General features: G+C 31.6%; 2 protein-coding genes across 2 annotated transcripts; both read left to right on the top strand.

Moving 5' to 3' along the window:
- Window positions 1-628: 628 nt before the first annotated feature.
- Window positions 629-11,028, top strand: LOC137402798 (hepatic sodium/bile acid cotransporter-like). Its single transcript, XM_068089304.1, has 7 exons — window positions 629-722; window positions 1,498-1,676; window positions 3,588-3,723; window positions 4,124-4,275; window positions 9,787-9,906; window positions 10,570-10,741; window positions 10,823-11,028. The coding sequence occupies exons 1-7, from the start codon at window positions 653-655 to the stop codon at window positions 11,026-11,028; spliced, it is 1,035 nt and encodes a 344-aa protein (XP_067945405.1). The 5' UTR covers window positions 629-652.
- A 673-nt stretch (window positions 11,029-11,701) lies between these two features.
- Window positions 11,702-14,150, top strand: LOC137402114 (ileal sodium/bile acid cotransporter-like). Its single transcript, XM_068088580.1, has 3 exons — window positions 11,702-11,851; window positions 12,990-13,172; window positions 13,567-14,150. Exons 1-3 carry the CDS (start codon window positions 11,741-11,743, stop codon window positions 13,732-13,734), a joined length of 462 nt encoding a protein of 153 aa, XP_067944681.1. The 5' UTR covers window positions 11,702-11,740; the 3' UTR covers window positions 13,735-14,150.
- The last annotated feature ends 3,670 nt before the right edge of the window (window positions 14,151-17,820 follow it).

Genomic DNA, 17,820 nt, shown 5'->3' with positions numbered 1-17,820 from the left:
GGTAATTAAATTTTCAGTTTCAGATGAGATTTCAGGTTGGTTTTGGAAACTGTGTAGGATTCCATAAATATCCTTTGAACTATGTCGTCTTTCATTACAGACAAAGCCACAAAAAACTTGTGCAATTCTATGATGCATATCATGTGATAAAGATGCAGTAAAATACTATTGCTCTTTGAACCTAAAATATTACAAAACTGAGTAAATAGCGTGATCATAGCTGAAGCTACTGAGAGGTATACAGCCAGTAAAAAAAATGATCTCTACATTTCTCCTCAGATACCAGAACATCTTTTTTACCCTTAATAAACGATGTCCGTTTTCTACACAAGGTGCTACGTGATAAATCTAGTTACACATAAAGCTGATGGTCTTTAAACAGGTTCAATAGAAAAGGTACAATCATTCAATCAACAATAATCACTGCATTTCAATTTAAATCAAATTAAATATGAGTTTCGTTTAAATATTCAAATGAGCTTTTTCCTGTTATATGGCTTGACTAGCTAGAAATAAAACTTTTACAAAATAATCAATTATTTGACAACCGGCATGTGTGGCCTAAAATAGTAAATTTATTACGGCTTTTTTCTCAGTTATGAATGAGTCACTTTTCTTGGAAAACTCAAGCAGTTAGCATTACTTAGACATCATGCTCTTTAGCTCTGTTTTCTTTGTTTTTTTCATAAGATTCATTAGCTGTCTTCCAGATCATGCTGAAGGTAATTATTTATATTGTAACATATCAAACATGTTTTTTGCCGGCTTTATTCTTTGCTTGTCTGATTACCTCGTACTAATTTGACTCAACAATGAATCTTTAGTCAAATAAGATCTATTAGACATCAATAATGTTGTTACTATTCAGTGTTTCATAGCAAAAACCAATGTCTCATGTTTTACTTAGGCGGAGTAATCAAATGAAGAATTGTTAAATTGTTTGCCTAAAGGTTTTTTAAACTAATTTTTAATCTTTTACCAAAAACCTTTCTTTGAGAAACATTTTTGCTCAAGCATGACCTCTATTTTTGCCTTGTCTATCTCTTATAGCCTACCTACTTAAAGTTATAATTAAGTTTGAAAATCAACAACTGTGCTGACAGTATATATGAATAGTTGTTGATTTAACTAAAAAGCTAAAAGTATAACTGTGATAGTTTACACTAACTTAATTTGCTTGCTATGTTTATAAACACATAATAGTAGCTAGTTATGTATTTATTAACTGTCAGCAAAAACAAAATAATTTTTACCTTTTTACAGTGAACATTATATTTTCCGGGTTGTTTGCTGAATCATTACTATTACATTCATTTTGGATTTGTTCATTGTCCCATTAATTTGAGTATACTTCAGTATACTGCATGATGGTAAAAGTTACCTCTATAAATTATATTTCTACACCAGCAATGTTGTTGGGCTGACAAAATTTTGCCTATATCAGTTGAGTTGGTCTTCTTTGTTTTTCTTTCAACAAAATATCTGTTTTTGCTTTAGGAAACTCAACCCAATTTAAGATTTTACTCCCATCTCCCGATGATCGGTTTGTTACTATATTTTATCGCTATGGGAAGGTTCCAGAAGTTTCCTACTCAGTACTGCTTTATACAGACAAACCACTGAACAATTTATCTGTATCAGCAGAGAGCAGGCAGCCTAGTATTGTTACTGTTTCAGTGAGTACAGTAGACACTTCTATTACAAAAACAATGTTTTGAGAATGTGTACGTTTTAGAGATTTTATGATACCCAATATATTTTAAGACTTTTCCAACCTTATGCCATAAACCTTTTAAAAATAAACAAAACTTTTTAATTTAATGATTGTCCAGCAAATGGGGTATTAATGGTTTCTATTGAGGGCTCTTCCCTTGTTGATTATTTAAATCGGATTTAGGGCCCGAGGTTATGCTACTTTTACGTTGTGTTAAGAGATTCACACACATTCAATCTCGATTTACATTGATTTTGTTTTTCCTTTTGTGGCAAGGTCTAGGCTGCAAAAGGAAAAGTTGTAAACGACAAAAATAAAGTAAGTAGGAAATATACTAGACATTTCATTATGTCGTTTTCTCTTCCTAGTATGAAAAGAGAAAAATTATCCTTTCAAGTCTTACTTTAGAACTCTTTTCTATAAATCGAATTTGAAATTTTGCACTGACTTGGCATTTTGCATTAATTCAAATGTTTTATGTAACAGAAAGCAAAAACTTAACGTAAATTGTTTATGTACTGTAGAATTTACACAAAGGAGGTTTATGTTATGAGGGCATCTTATATTAGCAAAAACTGCAAAAGTTTATATCGCAAATAGGTAAAGAAAATGTGTGGTATAATCAATTCTTTTTAGTAATACCAGTTAGCTGATGTTGTACAAAAAGATTTGCATTTGGGACCATGTTAAGTTTACAGTATTGAATTTGTTATCAATCAATTTGTTTTAGGATTTTGCAAATGACCACTTAATCAAATCACATCAATAGCTGACATGTTTCAGTTGCATCATTTTAACACTGCACAGTTGACCGTACTTTTACTACTGCATTTAGCTCTTATACGCTTGTCGTGAGTGTTTGGTTCCGAACCTTGGTGATTTGTGTATTTTCAGCTGCGATAAGTTTAAATTGAAGACAGGCATTTGTTGACATATGTTTAATAAACAGTCAGAACGCCCTGAACTGGTAAAATCTTACATGTATATGTTTTCTGCAAAGTTGTTGTGCCTAGCAAAGTAATCTAAGAATTTCAGCTCATAAAGTGCTTACTACAAGCTGTGCCATGCAAGTAAGCATATATATTCAAACAATCTGAAAATAAGTGTTTTTTTCTGCTATTATTCTGTCTGAAACAAACTAAAAGAGAATATTGGCACATAAGACGAGTTTAGTACAGTTTCTGTCTATGTTATAATCTGGTGCACTCTACCACGATAGTTGTATTCATAACATCTCAGTAGCGCCATATTAGACTATATAAAACCAGGTTACTGCTAGTTTGCATACGGTGTTAGAGATACTTTAATGTATTGCTATTTGGGTGTGTCTACTAGTCAGCAGATATGCAGGATTAGAGCGAAAGCTTAGATAAGTACATTGACATTGCTTATGAGCAAACAAAAAAGCCAGTAGATTAGTGTGACAAAAGTTGAACAAGAAGTACATGTACATGTACAAAAAGTACATGTAAGTACAAGAAGGCAGTGATGCCTTCTCATTTGTTACACACCCAACTCATGGCTTGCACAAACGGAAGGTTTTTTTTTTCAAATGGTCAGCTACATGGATGTATGCAAATAGCAAAATGGAATACTAAGCCAAACTTAAAAATAAACTAACACCAATTGGATAGAACTCAGATTTTTGTTTTCTTGAAAAATGATAGTTATCACAGCTATTCAGAGGTTTTCATGCTTATATTTTTATCATTCGGTAGGGTTTATTAGCATAGTTCAAAGCTACTGCCCCGTAATGTTTTACACTAAAAGCATTTTAATATAGATTTAAAACCATGTCAAGGCTTCTATAGCAACTTGTAAGCCAACCGTGTAACCTCATAACTGTGTATGTTAAACATTAATCAAATTGTAGGAACAAGTTACCATTTCTTCGTGTCAAGAAAATACAACCTGGAATGTAACAATGAATAATAGAGCTACACTTCCTGCTAGCTACAATGCTGACAATTTATTATCAGCGGAAATCTGCCAAAACTTGTCATTCTATAGTAAGTTATCATCTTAACAAAGGATTTTACCATCACGAGCTGCCTAAAACCAGTTTTTTCAGAGAGTTTATATATAAGTATAGCATTTATTAAACAGTGAACCATTGATCTGTTACAACACTCAAGGTTCTTTCATCTATGACTAGCTTTCTAACTTAGTACTATTTTATATTCATCTACTCAATAGTGATTATTTTGTAGCAGTAGCCAAGATTGCTTGGTCAAGATTGGAATAAAAGCTGAAAGAGTATTTTCACCAGCGATAACATTCAGGCACTTCTAAAACACCCTGAAACGCCAACTCGCCACTTATTTAGTTATTCTGTTGAAACTGATTTGCACAAAGATAATAAACAATTGTTTTTAACTTTGACAATTGGCTCACTGTTTATTTTTACAGGTACTTCTGTCTACCTGGGCTACTCTGTTATCAGGTTCTATGCTTCATTTGATGAGAGTGATGGGCTACAATATATTGGTAACATCACTATGAGGTCAATGAGAGAGCATCGATTGATTGACAAAGTGTTCAACGCTGTTGTCATGGCTGCGGTCAGTATCTCTATGGCTAGTACTTCTGTGGCTTCTAGTAAACATTGTAATATTTCTAGTAGCATGTAAAAAATATTTAAATGGGTGCTTAATAAAAAACTAAATTTTATGTTTAATGCTAGTTGTTAACTAAGCATAAATATTTCCTACATTGTTTAGTGGATTGAAATAATAGGTTCAAGTTACAAAGCTTAAGTCGGGTTTAGAGAGCAAACTAAATATTTGGGAGAAACTATACTGAGATCATCAAATTATTGTCAGCCACAGCATCAATATCTGAAAACTTGTTTCTGTGAGTTCCCTCGACATTGTTCGTTTGGTTTGTAGCATTTGGCTTTACAGCAATTACAAACAACGTTATATAGAGCACATGCAATTGTGTGGCCTATAGAATAATTAACGTAGTTATGCTGGTATCTCCATGATAAAACACATTATAAATAGATGCGACACCCTGAAAGCATACACAGGCTTTAAAGTTCAATACTGATCATTTTATTTTTCTCACAACCTTTTTTTCATTGTTTAGCATGCTTGTGTATAAGCAGATGGTCAAAATTATAGCAAACAGAGACTACTGAACAGTGTTATGAACTACCGATTGATACCAAACCATTACCTATTATCTGATACTGAAAAAGATTACATAAGCTAGACAAATATACGTCGTAATCTATATATTCATATATATATATATATAAATATATATATATATATATCTATATATATATATATATATATATACATATACATATATATATATACATATATATATGTATACAATAACATATACTATATACAATAAAATAACATATATACATGTACATACAATAAAATAATATATACACATATATATATATACAATAATATATATACAATACAATAGTATATACACAATACAATAATATATACAATACAATAATATATACAATAATATACATATGTGTATATATGTATATATACACAGACACCCTGTAAATAGATGCGACACCCTGAAAGCATACACAGGCTTTAAAGTTCAATACTGATCATTTTATTTTTCTCACAACCTTTTTTTCATTGTTTAGCATGCTTGTGTATAAGCAGATGGTCAAAATTATAGCAAACAGAGACTACTGAACAGTGTTATGAACTACCGATTGATACCAAACCATTACCTATTATCTGATACTGAAAAAGATTACATAAGCTAGACAAATATACGTCGTAATCTATATATTCATATATATATATATATAAATATATATATATATATATATCTATATATATATATATATATATATATATATATATATATATATATATATATATATATATATATATATATATATATATATATATATATATATATATATATACATATACATATATATATATATATATGTATACAATAACATATACTATATACAATAAAATAACATATATACATGTACATACAATAAAATAATATATACACATATATATACAATAATATATATACAATACAATAGTATATACACAATACAATAATATATACAATACAATAATATATACAATAATATACATATGTGTATATATGTATATATATATGTATATATATACATGTATATATATATATATATCTACAGGATATATATCTACGGGACAGATAGCGCAGTTGGTAAGGTATTGGGACAGTGATCATTAGGTGCTAGGTTCAAACCCCAACAACTGCTCCTTTCTGGCAGGTCCTTAAACAAGACCCTTGCTTGTATATTGTCTACAACCTCTATGATGAGTGCAATAACCAAAGTCATGCTGGCTCGAACCTTGCCCGGTCAAACAAGGTCTGCGCTGCCTGTAGCTGAACCAGGACAAGGCAGTGAAAAGTAGGCTACTGGTTCAAAAATGGTTGAGTGCTCAAACTCTAACTCAGGCCTTTTACCAGAGACCTGGTAAGAGACCCGAGTTAGAGCAGATTACCACCCATATGGGTTAACCGGGGTAAGGAAACAACTTATATCTATATATAAATTGCTTCCTCACCCCGGTTATACAATGTATATATGTTTATATAATAGAGGCTATATTTGCAATATATATACAAATATATTAAAATAATGTTTAAGAAAAAAAATGTTTTGAAATTTTTGTCTATTAATGGCCTCTACCTATTAATACAACCAGTATTACATTGGGATGACATTATTTTCAAGCTTTGTAAACTTTATTATAGCTTAAATATTTTTTGTCAAAGGTAGTAAAACATTACAAAAACAGCAGATGTGGAATTCCATAGTTACAATAAGATCTCATAAAGTCTCACAAATATAAAAGCTCCCAAATTTTTTACTTTTCTTTGTTATGTTCTTTTTCCAATGAAGTAACATGTAATATTTGTTGTATGTAAAATATTGCATAAGAACCAGCTAAATCTGTAATTGACAGCTGCTAAAAACACTATAACATAAAAAACCCCGAACCAGAAAATTGAACCTAAAACTGATTTTAACTCAAATTGAAATATAGAAAACTATTACTGTAAAGTTTTTACAGTTCTTATATTATGATTACTTCATAATCAAAGACTGATTTTCTACACATGTACTGATGTTTCCCGTACTTTTTAAACTTATGTGTTTGTCGTAAGTTACACGTTTTTCACGTCCATTACCATTGGTAACTTTATGAGACACTCAATTTAGTGCTGCATTTTGCCAACATAGGAAAAAACATTGTTCAGCTTTACATGATGAATGAATACGTTGCATTTCTGCTAGTTTTTTTTAAAAGCCTAAAGCCTATCTAATAAACTTTACTAGCTGACACTCATTGCAGATAACCTTACAAAATATCTATAGTAAACTGGGCCTTAAAAGCTCTCCCATGATGCATCAGTATTATCCCACGACTAGTGTGTTTGGGACACGAGTGTTTGGGAGCTTTATGATAAATGCATATGCGCACACAACTTCTGAAAATTATTCATCGACACGATACCTAAACCCTTGTACCGAAATCTCATCAACAAATTTAACCATTTTTGCATGGAGTCGTTTAAGTATAATAACGATACAAGACACATATAAACCTATTTAAATATTAAACCAAGTCTTTGAAAGTTCTCGACAATATCCTAAAACTTACCCATCTGATTGGATGTTACATAACTAGCAACATTCATTTGGCCTAAAATCGCCATTAAAACCTGAAAAGCCTTTTTTAATCAAAATTAAGACCCGCCAACAAAACGCCCATAAAGCTGTGCCACAGATAGTAGAACCATGAAGCCATGCGATTTTCACGACGAAAATGCGTACATTTCACCAGCCTATGGCATTGTCCAATTGCCCAAGATTTCTCTAATAGAAGTACTGAAAGAAGTACTAAAAGAAGTACTGAAAAATGGCGTACGATAAAAGATTTAAGATAAAAGATTTTTTGCTGATTTTAAAGTTAACTCTGACATTTTAAACACTTATGATGAATACTTTGGTATTCCAATGAATGTCAAAAGCAGTGAAAGTAAAGGGAATGGCGATGATATTTTTCTAACGATTCTTCTAAGATTATCACAATATTTAATTATAAGAATAGTTATTCGATTTTATAAGATTGTTATAAGATTAATTTATAAGAACAATCATTCGAAATTACAAGATCAAAGTATATAATGACTGATGATGTGCAATATGTTACTGTTATTATTTTTCTAAAGATTTTGCTGATGATACTATGGCTGTGCCCAATATCGCGGTACTGCCAAGTTGTTTTTAATATCTGCAAAATTAAGTAATACATTTTCTTATAGATATACAGCTATTTTTATGACAACCAACTACAATCTGTTTAAATTTTTAAATTCAGTTTGTGGATATAAATACAGAAATCTAGATAAACACCACAACTTCTTGATTTTGGTTGCTATGACGTTTTGAATTGTAAACAAAATTATGCATTAGTTTTCGTTTTTCAAACTGTAACACCAGTTTTCTCAGAACTATTTTTTCGCACTAATGGTAAACATGCATTCAGTTTATTGACCATAATATCTGCTGTAATTAAGCTAGAATCAAAATCTTTTTGCAAAATAACTGAGAATTTTCTCCGTTTGCTAGTGTAAATAACTCTAAATTTCACACACTTGACTTAACCATGGTTTCTGTGATCATGACTCATTTCTTCACTTTGGTTACAGATCGCTGTCAAAACCATTCTACATTCAACACATCCAACTTCCAAACTGTGTATATTACTCAGCAGCTTGCCATTTTACTTCTAATATTGCATTTCCCCTATTTCAGGGGAGAGATATAAACATATCATCTTTTCCTTTCATTATTGCTGTTTGTTGTACATAATAACACCCAGTACATTACAGCTATCATTGCAGCTACCATTGCAGTTCTCCTATTGCACTGCAGTGCCATTTGACTGCTAATATTGCATTTCTTAACCAGCAGTACCCTTTCTTTTTTCCAATATCACTTTGGTCGTGGGCTTTATGACAGGGGAATTTCTAGTTTTATCATAACCATCGCCATGACCCTTTAAAACTAGGAATAACAATTTCAAAAGATTTGCAAATGTGCAACTTATAAACATGGAGTACAAATTAAATCCCACAAACTAAAGGTACATGCATATACATGGAAATGCAGCAGGAGGCACTGCAAGACATTGAAAGATATTACCACTATGGAAAGCAAGAGGATAGAAAAGAATAAAATGAAGCATACATATTGGTTTCCTCAAACCAGTTCACTAGTCAAAGTAACAACATGTGACCTATCTCTGCCGAGACTAGCCGCTAACTGAGTAGCCTTCCAGCAATGCTTACAAAGGACGGTGTCTTACGCAATGAAGAGTAGCAGTGTCTGTGGCTACAGCTGTACTTTAGCAAGCAGGTCAAGTTTACTATAAACAAAAGTTCTGTTTGTTATTTCACTAGATTACCTCGTTAGTCAAATTGTGTTTAAAATGTATACTAATAGTGCTACACACAATTAGTGAACGATTCTCTTTAAATGTTTGCCCTTTAGTTTTTGCCAGCTAGTAACATAATAACATAATTATTATTTCGAACCCAGTTTCTGGTTTACGCGCAATCAGTATTGTTGTTTGATGTTATGATTATAACATTTGAGTTCAATTTAGACTGCATGAAAAGTTTTTAACAGCTGCACACAAGTAAAGTAAGATTTGAATTTTAAAAAATGCAGTTGAAAGTTATTGTTGTAGCTAATTAACAATTGACATTTTTAGTGGTTGATCACAGCAGAACCGGATGAAGCAAATACTTCTGTAATTTGTCTACTTTGATGACGAGAAAAAGGCATCAGTCGTTAGAATGTTTTTCTCATGTTAATGGTTTTATCTTTAAATTATTTTGCTACACAAATTTCTATTTGGTAATTGACCGGCTAACAAACAGTTGGTCTGAATTATCAAGGCACAGATTTTTCTGACATAATAAGAAAAAATAAAATAAGACAAATTTTTAAAATTAATCACAATTTTTAAAAGCATTCAAATTTTAGTATATATGTGTAGGTTGTTGTGGCTACCCTGGGAATGGGAAATGACTTGGACTTCCAAACAATCAAAGAACATTTAAAAACGCCAAAAGCTCCAGTAATAGCAATGATATCACAGTTCACTGTAATGCCTCTGGTATGTATGATCATCCCTTATTTATGAAAAAGTGTGTAATAAAAAATGTCTTCAGAATATGATTACTATTTAAACAGCAGCAATTATAGTATTTCATATAGACAAATAGTACTGTTGCTGTCATAAGCTGTAATAAAAGGTCTTATGTAATGACTCCAAGAAAATTATAGACAGAAATCCTCATTTCTTTGTATGTCAAATAACACAATCAAAGATTTTGAAGGTAAGCTCAAGAATTAATTAGTCTGCTTTGCAAAAGTTCTAACATTCCGTTGAGAATGCAGTCAGCTGACATCACCAAAACAGCCTCAAACCATGATGCTTTTTTTATTAAGTGTCGACTAGATAATTGCTGAAATAGTTCTGAATTTGTCATTTAATCTAAACAGTCACAGTTGTTATTTTAAACAAATTAATTACATAAACAGGCAGTCTAACTTAGCAAGTTAGTTCCATTTAGTGCAGGATGTTAGCTATGTTAGTTTATGATTAGTAATAAACAAAGCGAATTGCTAAACTCACCCTGAAAGTGAATAATTTTTTTTAATCTATCGTAAGGTTGCCTTTTCGTTACAACAGTTTTCAAACTATGACAGCAACCGTAGGTAACATGTAGTTCATGCGGAGCTGTATTCTTAATTTGTGCCAATTATTTTCTTGAAGACTTCTTACGCTATAATTAGAATAATGGGGCACACCGGAGCCAGGGCACTCGGGTTCTTTGTCCTAGGGTGCTCTCCTGCAGGTATTAACAGCAATATGTTTTCAAAGTTACTCAATGGAGATCTGTCACTGAGCGTAACCATGACTACACTAAGCACAGCTATCAGTCTTGGTAAGTAAATGAAATAGTAAAAAAATGCTTTTCTTATACATAAATCTCAGGTGCCTGTAAAATTTGTTGATTTGTTTTTAGGAATGCTGCCGCTGTGGGTCTATACACTTGGCTCAACCATTCCAGCTGATGAGGGTCTAGAAAAAGTCAAGATTCCATTTATTGGAAATGTTAAAAGTTTCAGTTTAATAATTGGTACACTCGCTGTAGGTGTTTTCATAAAATACAAGCTTCCTAAAGTTTCCAAAATACTAAGGAGAATACTGAAGGCAAGTATGCATGAATAAACAGTTTATGTCAAATTACAAGTTTATTGAAGTTTTGCAAACAGCTAATAAAACAATTTAGGAAAATTGTCAGAGCATTTGAAAGTTTTCATAAAGATTACAACTTCAGCTCTAACCCCTTGTTGTGAGATTATCCACATCCACTGCAGTTGGGAGCCATCCAAAGAGAAGGGTTTTCTCATGACTGCCACAAGTGTAGACAACTCTGCTACTCTAAAGCCTTTTTCCAATACCTACAACTAAACAATCTGCATATATACCTTTTAGGTTTTAACTTTAGAGAATGTTTTCATGGTCTCTTTTTGAACTTTGCTAGCTGAATAGTTGACAAACTGAATTAATCAAGCTAGCTTGCACACTAAAAATACGGCAAGAAAAGAATCACATAAATTAATTATTGAGAAGAAGGCGGTCATAGTTATCAACTTAGTGTATATGTAATTTACCCTTTTTTACAGATCGGGGTGCTTATTGACAGCTTAGTTACTGATATTTAAAAAGCTAAAGCTACACAAACACATTCTATCTTATCTAATGAGTTCCTTATTCATTCTGCTAACTCACTATAATACATGCACTTTTGATGAGCAAATCATAGAAGCCTTTCTGTAAAAATATCCATTATTTTATTTAAAATATTTTGCAGGTAGTCTTTCTGGCCATCTTGCTGTTTTTTCTTGTGGTGGCTGGATTCTTAACACCCTTCATCTTCATGGGATGGACTACCAAGTTTGTGCTTTCATCAATTTTACTGCCAGTTGGAGGATTAAGCTTTGGAGGTTTACTGGCCTGGATCTGCCGCTTTAAATGGAAATTAATCAAGGTAACAAACTTCTAAATAAATTGAATAAGAGTGAAAAATTTTTATGCTCATGCAGCACAAAAATATAAAACAAGGCAATAGTAAGTGATTCCAAAAACTGGTCAAAATCAATTTTTAATTTTTAGCTTGGAGACAATTTTTATAACTATTAATAAATTTATATTCAAGTAGTTAGCATTGTAGAACAACACTAAGGAAGCAAATATAAAGGTGAGCAATTTACCAATTTTTGCAGTCAGTACTAGGAGTCATAAAACATTTGCATTTAGTAATCACTTAGTAAATGCACGGCGTTGCACAGGTTATAAGAGAAGTTTTTGCACAGAAAATTTGTTCTTAATGAACAAATATAACATTTACCATTCTAAGTTTTAAATGAAAATACGGTTTTATTTCTGTGTGTGTTTAGCCAATGCATAACTTAGATATTTGAAAGCTCGAGGCATAGCTAAATCGTATTGTTAAAAACAATTCTCACTTTTTTTGCCACAGATTTGCTCAAGATTTAAATTAGCTTTCAAACAGTGGCGGGTAATTTACATGTAGTTGTCATTGGCTAAGTTTACCCAATAAAATTAAGTAACTTAAGCTATTAACTTAAGATTATTTTTGAATTTTTACTAATACAAGAGCCGTGTCTGGCTAAAGCCACCTAAAAGTGTAAAAAAATTACGCTTCATAGGAATAAAACCCATGCATTTGAATGAACATATGCGAAGCCAAGAGCACTACTACTAAACTATGCAGCCACCTTGCCATACTTCAAAATAATTGTGCTTATACTTATTACACATATTGATCGTTCCCAGCCCACATGACTGCAAATGTGCAATCATGTGTATTTTAACCAATCATTACTAACAAGACTCTGAACGACAGCAGACAGACAAAAATAGGTAAACAAATAGATAATTAAATATAACAATATATATGTACATATATACAGGCATATACAAAAAATATATATGTACATGTACATATGTTTATATAATATTATATTTAGGTTCAAGCCCAATTTGAATATCCATACCAATTGTTTTATTTTTTCAGCTGACACACTGAGACTCACTGAACGTTTTAATATTTATATTTGTAAATGTCTCTCAACAGTCTAGAATAAAGTTTGTTTCTGTTTCAGACAATTGCTCTGGAAACAGCAATGCAGAATGTGACAGTTTGTGTACTGGTGGTACAGTCAGTAGCAACACAACCAGACTACGACCTTGCCATTGTGTTACCACTTATTACTAACCATATGACCTGCTGGCCAATGTTGGTCATTGCCTTTGCATACTTGGTAAGAGAAAGGATTTTACTAAAGGTAAGTTTTTGGCAACTAGCTAGGTTATTGGATTCCTAAAGGGTCATACTAATTGCAAAAGGTTACTTTCTTTGAATCTAATCATTTAAATTATTTCACTGACTTTACATTATTTGAGTTTGTGACCCATTTGTTGTTGTGAAAGAATCTTAACTTGCAAAACCATCAGTTCCTGTTTTACAGGTGAATTTAAGTTTAAATAAATTTTATGGGAAACATAAAAATTTGATGTACTGATATCACACATTTTTTATTTTTTGTAAAACACAGAAACCAAACTAATGCATAGAAGAGAATGCCTTATTTTACACAGAGTACTTGCTTGGATTATTCGCATAAACATACTCTCTAAAACTAGATGATTACCTAATCTAAAAGCTAATTTTCTGTATAGCAAAAATCACAACTGAAGAAACAGCAGACAAGTTGTGAGAACCAGGAAAGTCAAAAGAGCCAGATGTTAGAAGAGTTGAACAGAGATCCTGGAGAAAAAATAAGCAAAGATGAAGAAGAAGAGCAAGATGAGCAAAGAGAAGGACTCGTTATAGACGATAAACTCTGATGGCAACAGACTGATTTCGTGTAGTTTCGAGTTCTCATAATGACTTCTCAACATAAATAACTGTTTAGCTGGTGCGGCTAGGCAGCTTTTGACTACAAATCTAATTGCTTGTCACAAGTAGTTTTGTACCCCGTACCACCTATAACATTACGAAAGCTTTTTACATAAATTGTTTTGTTCATCTTATTATAGCACACATGCTATAAGTATTCTCACCAAAATATAACTATAATATTCCAACTACAATAAAACCTTCAGACACCATTCATACAAACTAAATGTATAAACAACTGTGCAGACATAAATCTTTAAACCCTTACAGTTACCGGCATTTAATAGAGTTAAGAAATTCCTATAAACTGCTGAGATGGAAAGTCTTTCATCAGCCAGTTTTACTTTCACTGAATAATCTAATATTACACCGAGAGCTAATTATTTGTTATTGATTTATTCTGACTAAAACCTAAGCAGATTTTAGAATAAATTACATGCTGCCAACAGCTGACATGAAAGCTTACAAATAAATGCCTTGTTAGCAAATATAATAATAACAAGTTTTAACTATACTTAAATTCAACTGTATAAAACGATTGACATTTTCTATTCACAGATTGGTTCTTTAGTAAAATATTTCTTTCTGTAAATGCAATTGATTAACATCTTCTGTTTACTGATGCAGTCAACATAGGTGCATATGATTGTATACAATTAACCGTTACCCACTTTATTAAACTGTTAACTTTTTCAAATTTGGAGCCTTTGCAATATTTGAAAAATTGCTTACTACTGGATTCTGTAATGGTTTTTGAAAACTTATCATTTTAAATATACATGTATGTTTAGGCTTACTAAAACTAAATGAACTTGTTGAGACTTTTTATCAATACAAAATAGGAAGTGCACATCCAACTTATGATTATCATTGATGTAACTATCTAAAAAACTATTGACAGTAAAGACTGGTTTGTATTACGAGAGATTGTTTCGTATTGCATTCAAGCAATAAAAGCATATACAAAGTTGTTCAGGATACATAGTATGCTAAATTTGTACACCTATAAAAGGGAGTCTAAGGTGAGAAGCTAGAGCTGAGTAGTTTAAATAGATCCTCATCTAGTTTTTTCTTTGCGATTTTACACATAATGAATAATCATAATAAGCTGGGAAAAGTTTAGCTTTTGCTTTCAGTGTTTTAAATAATTTTTATAAAACTTGGATTGGGTCTTGTGTTTCTTTCACTGAAATTTTGAAAATTGTGAATTGGTATAAGGTAGCTGACGCTACTTTTAATAAATATTTTGTTTTTATCTTTGCTGAATTGTTGTTTCCTATTTTGAATGGTTTTAACATAAGTTTTAGTTAGAATAATAATTAAATTGAATTTCAGCTATATTAAATTCTTTATTTTCAGGTTGAGAAGGTTGAGATTAAACTTGAGCTGTAATATGTGTATTTTCTTATTGAGTTTAAAACTTGCACTGTTAACAACTGCTACTAATATGTAAAAACTGGCAGATCTTAGAGAAGTTGATCTTAGGTTTGTTTAAATACTAGCTGTGCCTTTCGGCATTGTCCGGGTATTAAAAATTAGCTTATAAACAATGAGAATTGAGTAGAGTTGCCTACCACTTGTTTTAGCCTGGCACATTGCCAATATAAAATGGTATTAAAAATCAGCGTATAAACACTGAAAAGTAGTGAGAGTTGCCTACCACTTGCTATTAGCCTGGCACGTTGTCATTGGATAATTCCAGTAAGCTAGTTAATAAGCGCTAGGCTTCTAATGGTGGTATGCCATGAAATTGCGTCAGCGTTGTCGAGCTACAGCTATCCTCATAATAGCTATAGCTGGAGGAACACACATACACATACTCACACACATGATTTGAGAAATGTATATGGAATATCGGTTCAATACTTAATTAGAATATCTGTACATCGAGATCAAATAATAGTGACAATAGAAGGCCTACAGTGACTTAAAATCAAGATCATATTTTCATAATCATCATTGCCAGGAAATGATAGGAGTAATACAATTGGTGTTAGATATCAGTAAGTTATTGTTAATATATTGCTAGCTTTTTGCAAAAACAATGATGCAGAGTGTTAACCAGATTATCACGTCAACTTTGGAGCTAAAATGAGCATTGAATGATAGGATATGAAGAAATTAATCAACTAAGTTTTTTGGAAAATGATCAAATATAAAAAAATATTGTACAAGAAATTTAGGGCAAATATTATGACTAGTTTGTGTTTTAGATAAGAGACCAATAGTCAAAAATTTCAGACGATATCAGTCAAAGAACAAAAGTAAGGTGATTAAATTTGTAAAATTCAGTGTAATACATCTCATCGCTTTTTGTTAAGCTTTAGTTCACCTCTTGTTCATTTTTTTCTGCACTACACGCTCTTTTCTTGATCATGGAATGACTCAGAAAATGAAGGAATGATTCCTGATGAGATTCAATGAGTAACAATGAGATGATCTCAATGTTGACTCAGGAATGATCATAGATTTGAAAAAAATGAAGGCAGTGAGTGACCAAGCCTAAAATTCCTAAGTGGTGTTATTTTGATAAGCTGTGTTCATGTCAGTTGATACAACTTTGACAACAATACATTTACTTCACCGGCTAATAGTACATACCGCCATATGCATACTGCAGGACATGGTGTAAAACTTGGATAGCTGTCAGAAGCTGTTACTTTTTAAATAATCAAATGATGAAGCTTAAATGATGACCAACACAAATTCAAGTTTAATAAAAAAAATCAACAGTTGCTACATGTTTCATATCATAGCGCTACATCTACCAACTAAATCACCAGATAGCCATTTTCTTTCCTGGATTCAAAAAGAAGTTTTGATTTTAACGAGCTAAAATGTGTTCAATGCATTTCAGTAGCAAGTCTCCTTTTTCATTTTATTTAAATCATCTTAAAGTGCTGAAGTTGTAAGATGATGCTAGTGTCTTGAAGGTTTATAATAATAAGTTGCCTTTTAATCTTGGTTTATTATAATTCACATTTTTGAAGTTGTCTACTCCTTGTAATTAAGTAATTTCACTGCGTAATCACTCACCATGCGTAAGAATATGTGAGTTTGTCTTTTTGATCTCAGAAAAATGTTTGTGCTTTGCTTTAGATTTTATATCAATGTATTTCTTTGAACGCATAATTCCTTGCAGTGAGTGCAAATAGGCAACTTTTTAAAGAGTTTGTTTGTTTATAGTTTCACTAGTTGGTTAAAATTCACCATACATAACTATGTGAACAGCATGCCATTGATTAAGCCGCAGTCAAATAATATATGATTTTAATTTGGTCAAAGTAAGTTTGTAATCATCCAATTATTATGCTTGCCGTGGAATGAGTTTATAGTAAAATTAAATGAGTCTTGAATCAAATAGACTAAAAAGTGTAAGCTTATGATGTAGACATGTCTTTATTATCATAAAAACGATTTAATACAGCAAGCGTGATTAGTTATCATTGTCTGTATACTGATGAATTCAACCTAAAGTATAACCTACTGCAACTTTCGACAAATATTCAACTGTTGGATTATGTCACCATTTTTGAAAACTTACCACTCCAAATTTCTATGCCTATTAAAACTAATCGAATACGCTGAAACTCCTTAGCAATACCAATAGGAAGTCCAAATCCAACTTGTTACTATAGATGGTATGACATTCTAACACATTATTAGCAGTAGAAGGCTAGTTTATATTGCGCGAGATTGTTTCATATTGCATTCAAACAATGAAAGCATGTACAAAAGTGTTCAGGCTACAATGTGTGCTGAAATAGATAGATCTATTAAAGGGAGTCTAAACTAAGCTGCAAAGTGTGAATGCATTCCCATCTATTTTTTGTAATCTTGCCAATCATAAATAAACAAAGCTTGGGAATATGTAAAATTTTGATTTTATCAGTTCAAAGAGTTTTCATAAAACTCAGCTCGCTCCGAGTATTTCTTTTGCTGAAATTGTGCAAATTGGTGATTGAGCATAGGCCCAATTATTTTTAATAAAAATTTTGTTTTAACTAAACTAAATTATTCAATTGTATTTTGAA

Source organism: Watersipora subatra, chromosome 8 (assembly GCF_963576615.1).
Source record: "Watersipora subatra chromosome 8, tzWatSuba1.1, whole genome shotgun sequence".
NCBI lineage: Eukaryota > Metazoa > Bryozoa > Gymnolaemata > Cheilostomatida > Watersiporidae > Watersipora > Watersipora subatra.
This window is presented reverse-complemented; position numbering and strand designations above follow the sequence as displayed.